This window comes from Orycteropus afer, unplaced genomic scaffold (genome assembly GCF_000298275.1).
Source record: "Orycteropus afer afer isolate SDZICR_OR568_19922 unplaced genomic scaffold, OryAfe1.0 scaffold00519, whole genome shotgun sequence".
Taxonomy (NCBI): domain Eukaryota; kingdom Metazoa; phylum Chordata; class Mammalia; order Tubulidentata; family Orycteropodidae; genus Orycteropus; species Orycteropus afer.
Genome location: NW_006922106.1, coordinates 1,594,581 through 1,609,732, shown reverse-complemented (window position 1 = coordinate 1,609,732; position 15,152 = coordinate 1,594,581). Strand labels below are relative to the sequence as shown.

The following is a 15,152-nucleotide window of genomic DNA, read 5'->3' as shown; positions in this document are numbered from 1 at the left end:
TGAAGGCTATTACTTGGATCCTCGTCAGAAAGTGCTTCAAGTCATCTTCACTTTCAGCAAGCAAGGTTGTGTCGTCTGCATATCTCAGGTTGTTAATGAGTCTTCCTCCAATCTGGATGCCATGCTCTTCTTCATATAGTCCAGCTTCTCGGATTATTTGCTCAGCATACATCATACATATGCAGAAAAAAGGATTCAATCAATAAATCCTGTGTTTTAATGACTATGCAAAGACATGAACGCATGACATGCACACAAGTGTATCTAAACAAAATAAGCCACCTCAGACTTTGATATTCCATTATGAGTAACACTAATCGTGAGTGATTTATAACCTACAACATCTTTTATCTTACAAGAGATAAAAGGAGAGAGAAGGGATCAGAGGGATCTACTACTGCCAAGAAAGAAGAGCCAGGACCAGAGCACGTCCTTGGGACCCGGAGTCCCTGTGCTGGGCACCTCCTAGGACAAGGAGATATGGAAAAAAACGCCTTCCCCTGGAGCCAGGACCCTGAATTCACACTTCTAGCCTCCTAGGTTGTGAGGGAATAAATTTATGTATGTTAAACCATCCACTGGTGAAAGGTCTGTGATGGCAGCCCTAGAGAACTAACACAGGCCCCAAGAAAGCCAAGAGTGAGTCAGAGAAGGGCTTGAGGAGGCCTCCATCCAATGCTCAGAGGGCCAAGGGGCATACCCAAGGGAGAGGTATATCCAAAGGACAGTGTGATCTGCCAAGCTTTCCTCGGAGGTGAGCAGCATGGCATGGAGTGGACTCTGCTCAGAATGCCACATGGTGCCCACAGGCAGGAAGCTGGCCAATGGGCATGTGTGAGTGGTGGGACCCAGAGACCTAAGATCTCAATGGGAGGCCATACAGATGCCCCTGGGGAGGGGAAGGGGAGCCCAGAACACATCTGACTTGTGTACGTGTGTGTATGTTTGCAATTTTGGTACAGATGAGATCTTGCGGTCTGAGCTGTTCTGAGTGAACAGTGGGCCTTGGAGATCTCCCCACATCAGAGCAGATCTCCCTCAGTTCTTTCACAGCAGCCGGCTTCACTCTGCGTATTGTGCGTGGACCCTTGGAGCGTCTGGGGCTGGTGGCTTTTCTAAACAATGTAGCAGTGAGCATTCCTGGACAGGCCTCTTGGCATAGGTGGCCAGCATGCTTGCAGGGCAGGTGCCTTGAATGGCATTACAGAGTTCTAGGGTGTATGGAGGGAGTTCTGGCAGCATAGTACCTAAGGCACTTGACTGCTAACCAGAAGGCTGGCGGTTCAAACCCACCAGCCACTCCTCGGAAGGAAGATGGGCAATCTACTTCCGTAGTCATGCTGCCTCGGAAACCGAAGGAGGAGGGGTCACTATGAGTTGGGTCTGACTCCACGGCACATAACAACAACAACAATCAAAGTACCATCCAAAGAGGCTGCACATGGTGCGGGCCCACCTGGGAGGAGGGCGCTTGCTTTTTGACAGCCTCATCCACAGAAGACATTGGGAAACTTCCCAAAAGGCATCATTATGCTGAATGAAAAATGATATCTATCCGATTGTTGCTTTCATTATGAATAAACCTGAGCCACTTTTCATGTGTTTATTGATCTTCTGTATTTCTTGCCTGTGAACTTTCTGCCGGAGGGCTTGGCTCTTTATTAAAATAAGAGCTGTTTTATTGCAAGAAAGAGATGGAGCAAAAGGACTCCCTCCCTTGAGGCCTGGCATCTCTGAAGAAAACATATCCTCTTCTCCCCTAAAGGTGGTCATGGGCACAGAGCCTCCACTGGTGACCAGACAACCCCAGTTAATTGCATCCAAGCTTTTGCCGAAATCCCGAGGGGATTCAGCCCCCACAGAGCACCTGTCCAGCTCTAGCCCCTGCCCGCCCCTCTGTCTGTCTGCCCTCATGTCTTGTGTCTGCCTGCCTGCCTGCACACCTTCCTGTCTACCTGGCCCCAGCCTGCACTGCCACGTGCCTCCACCAATGCCCTCTGGGAAGATTCCTGGCTGCCACTCATTCTGCACCGGCCCTGCCAGCAGCTCCCAAAGCATCAGGAAGCCAGGCCCTGCGGCACGACTGTGGGGAGTGCCTCCTAGCCCTGCTGCGGGGGATCTTAGGCAAGTCGTCTCCCCTAACTGAGCCCAGTGGCCCCTCTTCGCGTGGATCAGATTATTGTCTTTGCCAAGCCGCGAAGCATCCTGGGACCTTCAGCCCTGGCCTGGAGGCAGGATAAAGAGCGGCCTCCCAGCAGCCACTGCCGCCCACCAAGCCCTCGCCCGGTCCCTACTCTGTGCTGCTCTTTGGTTAAAACACAGGCCTGACTATAAACACCCATGCCCTCCTGTGCTCCCTGTCCCTCTGCTCTTTTCTCTCCGCTGCCCTCCAGGGCAAGAGATCAGACCCCTGGAGGGATTTAGGCGCCACCGCCCCCCCACACACATGTCACCTCTATGTCCAGGAAGCCCTCAGAGCGGGGAGGGAAGGGCCTTATTCCTGACCCCCAGGGACAAGGTGGAACAAGGTGACTTCAGCTAGCCACAGGTGACGTCTCTGATTGGAATACCCAGGCACTGACATGGGATGTGCTTGTCAAAATCAGGAGACTGAAGCCTAAGGCCCTGGTCAACAGCTAGGAAGAGATGGGAAGAGCTGCAGCCCCAAAGCCGAGCTAGCTTCCCAGGGAGGGGGAACGGAGAGGATAGAACAGAGGCCGAGGTAGGAAGCGCAGGCCTGGGAAGCTGCCCCTTTTCAGACAAGAAGTGAATGGCGGTGCAGTGAGGCCAAGCTCCCGTCTCACAGACGGACAAAGGGGGCTCAGAGAGGGCCACAGCACGGCCCAATTCACTTAGCGATTCAGTAGCAGGGCTTGGATGCAGACCAAGGTCTCTGACAGCCTCGCTTGACCAAGAGGAGGTCCCAGGGGGCAACTGGCTCCAAAGAGGCCTAGCAAACCCTCCTGCCCCGACCTGCCAGCGCTCAGGTTGTAGCCGCCCCTCCTGCCGACCAGCAGTGCACACCACGGAGGCAGAGGAGCAGCGGCCAGGCTCTGGAGGCCCACCACACCCTTGAGGTTTGGGACCTGGCTCCGCACTTCCTGGCTGTCTCACCTAGGCCATTGATGTCACCTCTTTGTGCCTCAGTGAGGCTAAGGAGTCATTAAACGGAAGGCACTTTGTTCCTGGTCCAGAGCTCCTGCCTGAAGCCCATGAGCTGCAAGGACATTCACGCGGTCCCCAAGGTCTCCCCTTGGTTACAGATGATGAAGTGCCCGTGCCCTGGGCAAGGCCATTTCCTGCCCTGGGCACAGGCTGCATCTGCGACTCTGTCAGCAGTCTCGGTTTCACCCTGGCTCTCAGCTTCGCCCCCACGCCTGGATGTTTCTCTTCAGTGCGTAAACACCCTCCCCGCTTTGCCAGCACCATCAGTTCCATGGGAGCAGAGACTTTCCTTCCTTCCTGTCTCCCCCACCACCACCACCACCTGCACCCGGAGCAGTGCAAAGTCATGGTAGGCACTCATTCGAGAGTGGCTGAGTTGAAATGACCACGGCATCTTGTCTCACTCACACTGCTGGCCTTGTACTCCTCCTGCTCACGGTCTCCAGTTTTCTCACCTCCTAGACAACTGGCTCTAGTCCAGCTCCTCACCCATCACTCAACTGAAGCAGTCCCTTGCCAAGGTCACCAATGCCCTTCTGAGTGGTCAACCATTGAACCTACTTTAGGCCTTGTATGAATGTGCTGGGACCTCACACTGGGTGGTTTAAAGCAACAGGAATTGATTGCCTGAGCTCTAAGCAGGTATGGCCCATGGCCTGGCCTGTGGAGCCCCAGGCTCTGCCGCCACTACCCAGGGCTACCAGCACTCCTGTGACTCAGCACAACCAGCCGGGTGGCACTGAATGCAGTGTCCACTTGGAGCTCTTCAGAGAGACTGTGACTGTAGAGAGTCCCTAGTATTGGAGTGGCCCGTCCCGTGATTCTTGAAAGCATGTTTGGTCTGTTTTCTGCTTTTTGGTTTTTTTTTTTTTTTAAAAAAAAAAGGTCTATTCTTCAGGCTTTGGGAATCTCACATCTCTCCCCACAGCGAGACCCAGGAAAACCGTTCTCCCAACCCCATCTGCCTGTATGGCTCCACCCTTGAAGTACAGACTTTGCTCCACACTTGGTTCTCTGTCCCTGTTCCAACTGGAGTGGGGAGAGTCTTGGGGCAGGACCCCCTCCCCCAACATCACCCCATCAAGTCCCTGCCCCTGACTTGCCCACCCTCTACCAAGGCACTTCAATTCCCTTGCATGGTGTCCCAAAAGGGACTTGGGAAGCCTGGGGCCATCTCATGTGTCAGCTTCCTTGCATAGGTTATCCAGGGACCCTGACTCACTACCTGGAATGCTGGTCTCTGGCGAAAAGGGCCTAAGTTCAAAAACCATGTTCAGAACATGGCCCCGTCAATGTGCTAGGGACTGCTTGAAGAGCCTCCATTGCCTTTCCAGTATCCACAGAAGGTTGGCATCACTCAACAATTCAACCTGGGACAAGAATGAAATGCCAGGCTCTGGCTGGTGTCCTTGGCATTTAGCTTGCACACTGAATCCTTTAATGAGGCCTTAAATCTCATTCAAGGTGCCACGGTCTAATCACCACAGATCGCTTTCACCACTGGGGGCTGGCACAGCCTGTGCCAGCGACCTCCCAGGCCTCCTCTCACTGCACACCAACATCTGGGAGTCCTTTGGGGCTAAAATCTACTTCCTCCATGTGGTGGCTGGCACCTTCACTGCCCTCTGAACACTCCCTGACCCTTGCAACCTCAGAACAAAGTCTCCCTCCCCCTCCCCCAGCTCTGAAACTGAGCAGACCGCCCTTCTAAGCATGGACACCTCTGTTACTAACCAGGAGTCAGGTGACATGGAAGGTGCTAACATGATTCGTGACAGACCGTACTCACCGCATCCCAGAGGGACGGGTCACGAGGTCATCTTATACACTTTGGGGACAACTTTAGCACCTAGAGCGTCTCTGCTTCCAGTTCCTAAACTGCTTGGGCTGTTTCCTTATCTGGTCCCCAACCATCCATGCCTCATGGAAGTCTGAGACAAGTGTCAGCTGTGAGCCAAGATGGACGAGACCAGGACACAAGTGAATGCCAGTGGTCTTTATTAGAAGTAGAAAGGGACACAATTCAACAGCTCAATTTCATAATTTTAAAGAGAGAGAGAGACAGAGAAGAATCAAAAGCAAGTGTGTTTGCAGCCCCAGGCCCAAGTGAAATCCTACCACGCGGCTCAGTGCCTCAGCTCCCACCCCGCCACAGAAATCGCTCTTCCCAAGGTCGCCAGTGAGCTCCCTGTTGCCAACCAATTTCACTCTTCGGTTGTCTCAGTGTGATCCGACTGACAAGCCCTCCCTTCAACCAGCTCTTCTTTCTCGAGGATTCCGAGAACCCCGAGTTCCGTTTCTTCACACGTACTGGGGTTTCTGCTGTCACAAATTCATGAGAACAAAGAGCAGGGGGCGCAGAGCCCGGGCAAGGGACTTCTGTAAGGGGAGACAGATGGGAGGCCAGGCCGCTGGGGGTTCTCTCACTCTTGGATGTCCGGGCTCATCAGTCAGATAGCACAATGCCACAACTGGGGAGGCAGTGTGCTCGAGGGGCAGGGTGTTTGGATAGCTTCGTCAGAGAAAGTCTTGAGAGAGACAGAGAGAGAAACTCACCGCCCACAAGGCTGTGAAAGGAAAACCTCCCTAGTTTCAACATTTGGGGGCGAATGACAGGAGAGGCCAGTCTAAAAGCGAAACATCCGCTTTCCAGATTCTTAAAACGCTGCACAGACTGTGGTTCAGATGATAAAGGAAGCAGCAGAGTGAAAGGTGGCAATACCCAACGTCCCTGCGGTGGAGAGAGAACCAGAAACCATCCAGGACAAAAGAAGCCTTGCCCCACCCCACCCCACCCTGCCCCCACTAGTATTCTGAACCCTTTATTTGCCAAAGGGACTCATTTTAAACTGGATTCCTTTTACCCAGAGGGCCCTAAACTTTTACTCGGGGAAAGATTTCCAATGTTTTCACTCAGCAAGACTCACAGATAACAGAGTTCTCTCAAGTCGCAGTCGGGCAAAGTTCTCAATTAGTGGGCTTCCAATGAACGGGCTTGCACTGGCGGCGCAGGCAGTCTGATTACAGGCCTTTGCAATGAGCTAATTATGCTGATTAGTATTAATAGAGCACCGGGGAAAGGCTTTGTATCTTAACGGAGCCTTATTGCCCATCAGTCTGAAGCTCAGGCCGCAGGCGGCAGCTTGAGTGGCAGACGGTGTGCGCACACCCTCCCAGAAAGACACAGCCAGGGAGGAGGGAGCCTCACTCATGGACTAGAGAACTTTCTAGAAGCAGTGGTTTGGTTTGGTTTTTTTAATCTTGTGGGATGCCATTTGGGGCAAAGGTCTGCTCTGCCTGGGGTTTAGGGCTAGGAGTCCCCCCTCCCACCAGGAGAGGCAACATTTCACAAAAGGACACTGTCCTGCCAGAAGCCCCCCTTTAGGCCACAAGAAGACAACAGTGTCCAACAAATCAGGCTGATTCCTGGTTTCCCAACCGAGTTCACATGAGTGGCAATGGAGTTCTCGTTGGTACCTGTGCCCATGGCGCCTTCCCTTGTGGAAACCCTGAGGTGAGGGGCACAGGGACAGGGCCATGAGGGCGGTCCTTGTTTTAAAAAGTCTTTAAAGGTTTCTGGTTTAAAACAAGTGACAGTCCTATTTCAAGGAATTTTTTTTAAGACGTTTCTTTTTTTAAAAAAATGAAAATTATCTAAATAGCTACCCCCACCATTGCCAACGTCAATGATCACACATCTTTGCACACACGAAAAAAGGCGTGCTCAGGGGAACAGAGCCGAAGGCAGGAGCACCGTGCCAAAAGGGATGGCAGTGGGGGTCTCACAGATCAGAGGTCCCCAGGATGCCACTGCCATAGCTTCTTCCAAAGCCACCTTCACAGGGGTAGGAGGTGGCAGCTTTGTAGGCCTCCACCAGCTAACCTCGGTTTCCCTTGCTCCAGGAGGTGACACCCACTCCCACACACAAACAGCTCACTGGCTATTGTTTCAGATAAGCACAAATGCACATTGCCCCCCAGACAACCAGAATGTCTCTACTGAAGAGTTAACATTGTATCAAATCCCCGGCCATGCAAAGACAGAGTTGGAAAAGTATGTACAGGGCGCTCTTCGTCCACACAGTCGTGCCCACGGCGCGCTGTACAGCCTTTTTCCTACAGTGTGCGTCTAAACGTCCCAGAAACTGCAGCCTCAATCCACCTCACAGAGCGGCTGTCCAGCACTGACCGAGACCAGAGCCCCAGTGGCCAGGGTCTTCCCCCAGGTCTACACCCAGCCCCTGAAGGACACAGAGCTGCGCTCGACAGGCCGTTGCCCGGGCACCTGCTTCCTGAACTACCATCTCTGCCCAGCTCCAAGCCTTCTGGGCACTTGGCAAAGAGCCTGAGTGCAATGTTAGAATCCCAGGAAAGGGACAGGCAGGAAGGCCAGCTGAAATGCCCCCTGGTCACCGCCCACGGCATTAAGGAGACCTCATGGAGGCGGGCCCTGAAGAGGTCAACTGGCAGGATATTGCTCCCCAGGTTGAGACTCAGTATGGGGAGCTCTGGTAGCATAGTGGCTAAAGGCACTTGCCTGCTAACCAGAAGGCTGGCGGTTCAAACCCACCAGCCACTCCTCGGAAGGAAGATGGGGCAATCTACTTCCGTAGTGATACTGCCTTGGAAACCCAAGGAGGGGTCGCTATGAGTCGGGTCCGACTCGATGGCACATAACAACAACAACAACATGTTCCTCTTGGGGCCCCTCAACTTCCTCAGAGGCATATGAGGGTCTCGGCTAAGACTGGTCCCCTACAACCTGCGCATTTCTAGAAGAATCTTCCTAAGGGCATAGCTCACGGGTTCTCTGGTGCCTCAAGCACTTTACAGGCCAGTGAGGTAGGGGAAGGAGGCCCCCAGCCACAGGGCCAAGTCGTCCATGGTGGGGCCCTTGCTGGGATAGGAACACAAGCCCCCTGACTTTAAACACGTCCCATGGCAAGGCCCCACAATCACAGGGCTCTCCAGAAATCATCTGGGGTCCCAAGACGGGGCTGCATTCAATGACTTGGGGAGCCATTTAACCACAAGAAACTTGTCGAGTTAAACTGCCATGCTTGCCAGCAGCCCCTGGCTGGGCCCTCTTCAATTTGCTACGTTGTGTAAAGCACCACAGAGGGAAAACAGATCGGCACCGAGGCCGGGAAGATGGAGGCGGAGTGCGGAGCAGTGTCGTCAGTGTCCTGTGTCACAGACTGCTCCTGGACCCCAGAGATGGGGTCCTGAGAACAGCCCCACCCCCGGCAGGGGCAGAACACACCCTGAATGGGCCTTCCTCCCCAGCTCTTGGGCTCGCTGTACCTCCCCACAAAGGAATAAGAAACTCCTTAAAATACTTTTGGCTCTTCTCCCCAGCTGGGCACCATGATGAAGAAATCATCAGAGTCAGGTATCAGGCAAGTTGGTCCTGCGAGGACAGGGCAAAGAGCAGGGGCCAAGTCAGGGCAAGCCTCGCACACTGACTGCAGCTGGGTGCATCGCTGGAGGCCGTGGGCCCTGCGGACAGGCTCAGCGAGGGGGCTTTCCCCATGACCAAGCACTCGGGTCCAGCCCTGCCATCCAGAGCTGCCCTCCAGGGCGGCCCCTGCTCAGTCTGGAGGCCGGGGGCTCTTGCCCTTGACCTCCACACCCTGAGCGTTCAGGGAGAACGCTTCTCTTCGCCCGGTCAGAGCGGAGCTGGCTGTCGACGAGGCCCCTCTGAGCGGCCCGGATGGTTTTGGTGTTGTCCTCATTGCTTTCATCATTGCTGTTTTCTTTTTTCCTCTTGTTTTCTCCCCATTCCTAGTCCCTGTCCTCAAAAGTACATCCGGGACAGAAAGCACAGGACTGCTGTGGAGGAGAGGCGCTGAAGGCCTGGGATTCCACACCCAGATAGCTTTCCCTCCAGCCCATCAGCCCCGGGTCCGAGCCTGTGGACTTTGGGCCACAAAGATTCCTTTGGCATAAGAGAAGCGTGCCCCGGACAGAGGCCCAGGACACTGGGGGTGTGGGGGCATCCCGAAGAGCTGGGGACTTTGACTCATGCACTATCTCTAGCCACGACCTTCCCCATCCTGTCACTGCCAATTCGCTTCTGACAAAACCAATATTACGGAATTATTTGGCAACAAGGAGGTTAAGGCTGTTTTGTGGTGGCACAGTCTTAAAAATGTCAAAAAGAAAATCAAAGACCCCCAAAGGAGGCTTCCCCCCAAGGACGCTCCTTGTCTGAGCTAGGGGTGGCAGCCACTATGTCCTCATACTCTGGGGGCGGGTCGCTGTAAGAAATGCTGGCCTCCACACTGCTGTTCCCCTGTGGAGCCGTCACCTCCTCATACGTGGGGGGTGGGGTGGCATTGGCCAGTCTGGAGAGGGAGAGCTCGGGGGGATAGGGGGTGCTCTCAAGCTGGACAGTGGTCCTAGCCCCTCGACTGGGCCCCAGCACCATCTGTGGGTTGCTCCCTGCCCCCCGGGGCCCAGAGGACTCATCTGGGCCATGCACTGAGCCGTGGTACACCATAACCCAGGGGAGGCTGTGCCCGATGCGACTGGCAAGGTACCAGTTCTGAGCGTAGGCGGGGTGACGGTGGACGGCCTTCTGCAGCTGGCACCTCCAGATGATGAACAAGGCAATGACAATCAGCAGTGCCACTCCCAGAAGGGGCACCACCACATACATGGTGTCTGAGCTCTGCACCAGGTCCCGGACGGTGTAGACTACGTTTGGGTGCCCCTTCCAGAACTCCATCTGTAAAAGAAGAGCAAAGGGCACTGGCACCTGGAGAAGATGGGCGCAGTGAGAGGCTCCCCAAGTGCCCATGTCCTAGGTGGGCCTCAGAGGCCCTCAGCAAAGCCAGTCTGAGATTCTGCAGGCCTTAGCTCTGCTGCCCACCCTTCCACACCTGACCATCCTCAGGGAGTCCCAAAGGACAAAGGGCAGATAGATGGAAGAGTAAGGACATCCCTCTCCTCTTCCATGGTTTCCCTTCAACACTCCCCAGTTGGGTGAGAGTCAGGCCCTGTCCTTGGAATCCCGAGGCTGACACTGCTCCCAGCCCCCAGCCCCAGGCTGCTACGTGCCATCTGCTCTTTGTCCTCAAGCACCTTGACCTCCTCGTAGCTGCAGATCTCTTCCATGCACTCGTGCTCGATGGTGCCCTGGCGCAGCTCCTCCACGAACTCATTGGCGTGAGGAAAGTGCTTCAGGACAGAGCGGGCGTTCCTGGCCTCCAGAAACACTGAAGAGAGAGTGCACTGAGGCTGGGGTCAAGGACTCAGGTGGGGCCCAACAATGAATAGGAGGGCATGAGGCCAAGCGACGTCACTAGGACTGGTGTCACCCAGTGCAGTAACTCATGGTGTCAACACACACCCCCCATGAGTCTCTTCTCGTACCAGACCATACAGAATCCTTAGGAATGTTTACTGTCGATTTTAATCATAAAATAATATGTGATAAATATCTTTGTAAACAGCTTAAATGGAATCTTTTGTAGGTTATATGAATACTAACAAAACTGCTTTATAAAGTCTTTTACACTGAATGACAACATTATTAGTTAGGATATTACTAGTAACTGAGCGAAAGGAAGTCTTCTTTGAATTTTATTTTTTCCTCCTTTTCCTTTCATTACTACTTCATTTTCAAAAAGTTGTTGATACAGGTTCACAAATACTAATTACCACAATATGGTACCTAAGACACCAGAAAATTTGACAAAATCAGTGACTATAAAAGTACCATGGACTGCTAAAAGAATGAACAGATCTGTCCTGGATGAAGTGCAGCCGGAATGCTCCTTGGAAGCGAGAATGGCCCGACTTCGTCTCACCTAATTTGGTCATGTTGCCAGTAGGGACCATTCCCTGGAGAAGGACGTCATGCTTGGTAGGGTGGAGGGTCGACGAAAGAGGGGGAGGCCTTCAACAAGACGGATTGACACGGTGGCTGCGATGATGGGCTCAGGTATAGCAGGGATTGTGGGGCTGGCACAGGCCCGGGCAGGGTTTTATTCTGTTGTGCACAGGGTCGCTGTGAGTTGGAGCCAACTTGACAGCCCCTAACAACAACAACACCACAAAAACATAAGCAGCAATGAAGAGAAGAGTGTATACTTGTAACGCGTGCAGACGAAACCACACGATTCTAAGGGCCTTTGTATTGGATCATAATGACAGTGCTGACTGGAGCACATCAGAAGATTCCAAAAGTAAATTATCATAGTTTTAGCCTCTAGTATGTAGTTTTCATACATACCAGCTGAGCTTAAGAAAAATGTTTGTTGTTGTTGTTGTTGTTATAACTAACTGTGGGGATGTTTTTTTTATTAAAAATAAATTTCTGATGAAACACTACACAAACATTTTATAGACAGTCATTTCAGCATCACCCTGTCTGAAAGTGTCCCCTGGTGCAGACCATGCCCCCATTGTAACACCACTGCATGAAGCCAAAGGAGTGAGCAGCCGCACACGTGGCTGGAGCTGACTTCCTATGATACCATGGTAATATCATGGACCTATCAAGGGTCCAGACCAAACCAAACCAGTTGCCTCAAGGTGTCCATGGTGACTCCAGCAATAGAACTGCTCCACAGCATTTCCAAGGCTGAAAGGAAGAATGGGCAATGCGCTTCCATAGAGATGCCACCTCGGAAACCCAAGGAAGAAGGGTCACTATGAGTTGAATCAACTCGACGGCAGTGAGTTTGGGGTTTTTTTTTTTTTTGTTGTTGTTGTTGTTTGGACCTTTTGAAGTAGGTTGCGGCCTCCAGGTGGACTGGAAGAGCACATGAACTGTTAGCAGCACACAGGGACTCCTGAGAGAGGGTCAGGTCTCTAAGTGGCTAGGACACGGAGAACCAACTGAGCAGGGAATGCATGCAGCCTTGGTGCACTGGGCACGATTTTGACCACTGACGCCATGGATGAGTAAGTGCCCAGTGGCCTCTGCACCACCTCCAGAAAAACAAAACGAAGCCCTTAGTTTGTAGAACTTATTCTCCTTTGAGGTGTCTGCTGGTGGGGCCAAAGTCAGCTAGATCCATAGGACTTTACCAGGCTGGCCTCCCTCCACCCGAGTGACCACCTATTGCCTCGGCAGCAATAGCCTTGCCAAAGACAGTGTGGTATATAAATCAGAAGACTGGGAACAATGGACCTGAGAGCTCTTCTGGACACAAAGCAGATCTGTTTGGAGGGTCTCAAGTCCTTGTAGACTGGGCACAGATCCTTTGTGCATAACTGTCTTTGGGTGGTGGCCATCCTACTTATCCCAAAGGGAGAATCCCAGCTACAGTGGGCTGCTGGGGTGGATGGGCTGTGCCTCCCATGAGCCTGAGCTGAGACTTTGGAGGGTGAAAGAAGAGGTAACCCTGGCTCCTCTATTCACCTCGATGGAGGTGCTGCCTACTTCTCATGGCAACCACCCGCTTTGTGCTTACAGCTTGTTATGTCAGTGTCTCTCCCAGTGGCCTGGGATGGGAGAGGAGCTACCTAGCCAATCGGGCACTGCCCCCCCGGGGAGAGGCAAGCTTTCCCATGAGCCCCTACCTGTGGCCTGGAAAACTCACCAGCCATGGTGCTCCCTCAGATCCAGCATGTCAGTTGCCTGGTGAAGGAGAAAAGCAAAGTCGTGGTGAAATCACAGGCCGAACCTTCCGGGACGCCTGCTTGTCCTGGGATGTGCCTGCCCCTCTGGCCTGGGTGCAACCGTCAAACGGCACCTCCCAGCAGCCACTCATAGCTCTGTGTGCCTCATTCTTTCTCCAGCTCCTCCGTAGGGGCTCCCTGCGGCCCAGCAGAGCCCAAAGTAAACCTCCCCGACATGTCCGCAAGAGCGTATTCCAACCCTGCAGATTACCCAAGGGTTAACAAGAACAAACTCCCGCAGGGCTCCTCCTCCCTTGCCTCCTCAAGACGCTTCAAGTTGAGAAGGACCTTAGAGACAGATGAGGACATGACACCCACAGAGACAGGGGACTTAGATAAGGTCATGCCAATCAACAGTGACAGAGACAAGACCTGAGTTCCAAACTAACTTTGATCCTGACGACAAGTCCCAGATCCCTCTAACGACAAGCGACAAGTGCAGTTCTTGATAAAAGGCAGCACATGACTAAGAAACAGCTACCACTGTCATTTCAAAAGTCACAGCCTAGCTGGGATCAGAGAAACGTGTGAGCACACAGCACAGTCACCTTCTTACTCAACTCGCCCAAAGCCACTAGGCCCAAGCAAGCCCAGGTGACCTACTGTGTCCACACTCCCCAGACAAGGTGGCAGGACACCTGGCACCTTCCGAAAACAGGCAACTCTCCTGTCGCTGCCGGAGCGCTACAGCCAAGCATCCAGACACTGATTTAAACAATCAGCACCAAGAAGCATCACCTGAAATGGAAGCTGTGGTTCAAAAGCCTGTCTTCTGCTCAAGGGCTATCCCGCCGGAAGGATGACAGGGCACAGCGTCCTGTCAGCCCTGCAGCACGCTCCCACTCACATGTATATTCCTGAGCACTGGCCGTACCGTCCATATCTGGGAGCAATCCTCCCCACTTCTCCCCATTCCAAGCGGGAGCTGTGGTTTCTTGGCTAACTGGATGCAGGACACACGCACAGCATAACCCGCTGCAGTAGCCTTCTGGCCCAGGCTGCCAGGAAGTTCAGCACTAACACCGGCATTTACGGTCACGCACAGGAGCCTGGAAGGCCAGCTGCTAATGACACTTCTCTCCACTGCCACGGTCTCCATTTTTCTTGCTGTGTTTTAAGAGTCTTATTGCATATTCCATCAAATGTCTTCTAACCCTTTTGGCAAACAGGTAGGACACAAATCATAACTCAATTTGAAGTGAAAGGGGAAACAGCCAGATCAACATCCTTCTGGGGCAGCACAGCGTCTTGAGGCCTCTCTTTTTTGAGTCTCACAATAATTCCCGCCAAAAACAACCGCTGTGTGCGTGTTTCGACAACTCGTCGATGGCAGAAAAAGCTTTACCGATAAGGGAAGGCAGCAAATACTTGTCCCCTTGTTTACTGAAGAGAATTGCAGGGTTGGTTTTTTCTTTTTTTTTTTTTTTAATTTTTACATGGAAAAAAATCACCTAACAGGTTAAACATAGCCACCTTCTGTCCCACACACCCTGACCTTGGTGCATGCATGCACACCCACATATGTCACTGCCCCAGTGGGGGTGATTCTGACACCTGCCTGACTCCTGTGGCAGTCATGAGTTCACTGGTAAGCTCCCAACAAGACAGGAGCGCCCCCTGTTCCAGCAGCTCACCTGGCACGGCCCGCCCATTAGCCATCGTAGCTGCTTCCGCCACCACCACTGCCGCCACCACCACTGCCGCTGCTAAGACCTGCTTCTTCCCCTATAAATACACTATCAATAGGCTGTCACTATGGCAACAGGGAGGCAGAGAAGGCTCCCTGACAGAGACTGCTGCTGCAGTCAGCCATGGTCGTGTCCCTCCTGCCCCTGGTGGATACCCTGTGTCGCCGGGAGGCCCAGCCTACTCCCCACAGGAACACGGCTGCAGCTCCAGGCTGTGAAGGAAGGCAGGCAGGGACCGGCCATCACACAGACCTTCCTTAGCGCCAACCCAGGTCCAAGCTCCCAGGGCACTGGGCTCTGGGATGCCGCTGCTCCCAAAGTCCTCACCTGGCACTGAAGGCCACCACAGCACCTGGAGCCCACCAAATCCTACTCCTTAGTGTCACCCTGTAGGAACTGATGGCTTCTGCCACCTCAAAATCGCATGACTTCTACACCCACCCATGCCGTGGCCACTCCAAAATTAGGTTCCCACTCCAATACTGGGGTCCCCTTGTCCCCTCGGGCTGGCCCAGCAGCAGTCTTCTCCTAGTGGCCCGGGAGGCCTCCAGGTCCTCCTCCACAGTGCCTGCACCCAGCTCTTGGCCTTGGACCCCAAGCCCGCCCTGGGGGCTGGGCACCCAACCCCACCGGGTCACCACTCTCCAGGCCCAGGGGCGGCCGCTC

The 15,152-nt window shown here is 53.5% G+C and overlaps 1 protein-coding gene across 1 annotated transcript in view; it reads right to left on the bottom strand.

Moving 5' to 3' along the window:
- Positions 1–10,331, bottom strand: part of CNGA2 (cyclic nucleotide gated channel subunit alpha 2) — a 40,135-nt gene extending 29,804 nt beyond the window's left edge. The window contains 2 exon segments of the mRNA XM_042782926.1: positions 9,821–9,895; positions 10,228–10,331. Coding sequence (XP_042638860.1) covers positions 9,821–9,895; positions 10,228–10,331 — 179 coding nt within the window.
- Between the last annotated feature and the right edge of the window lie 4,821 nt (positions 10,332–15,152).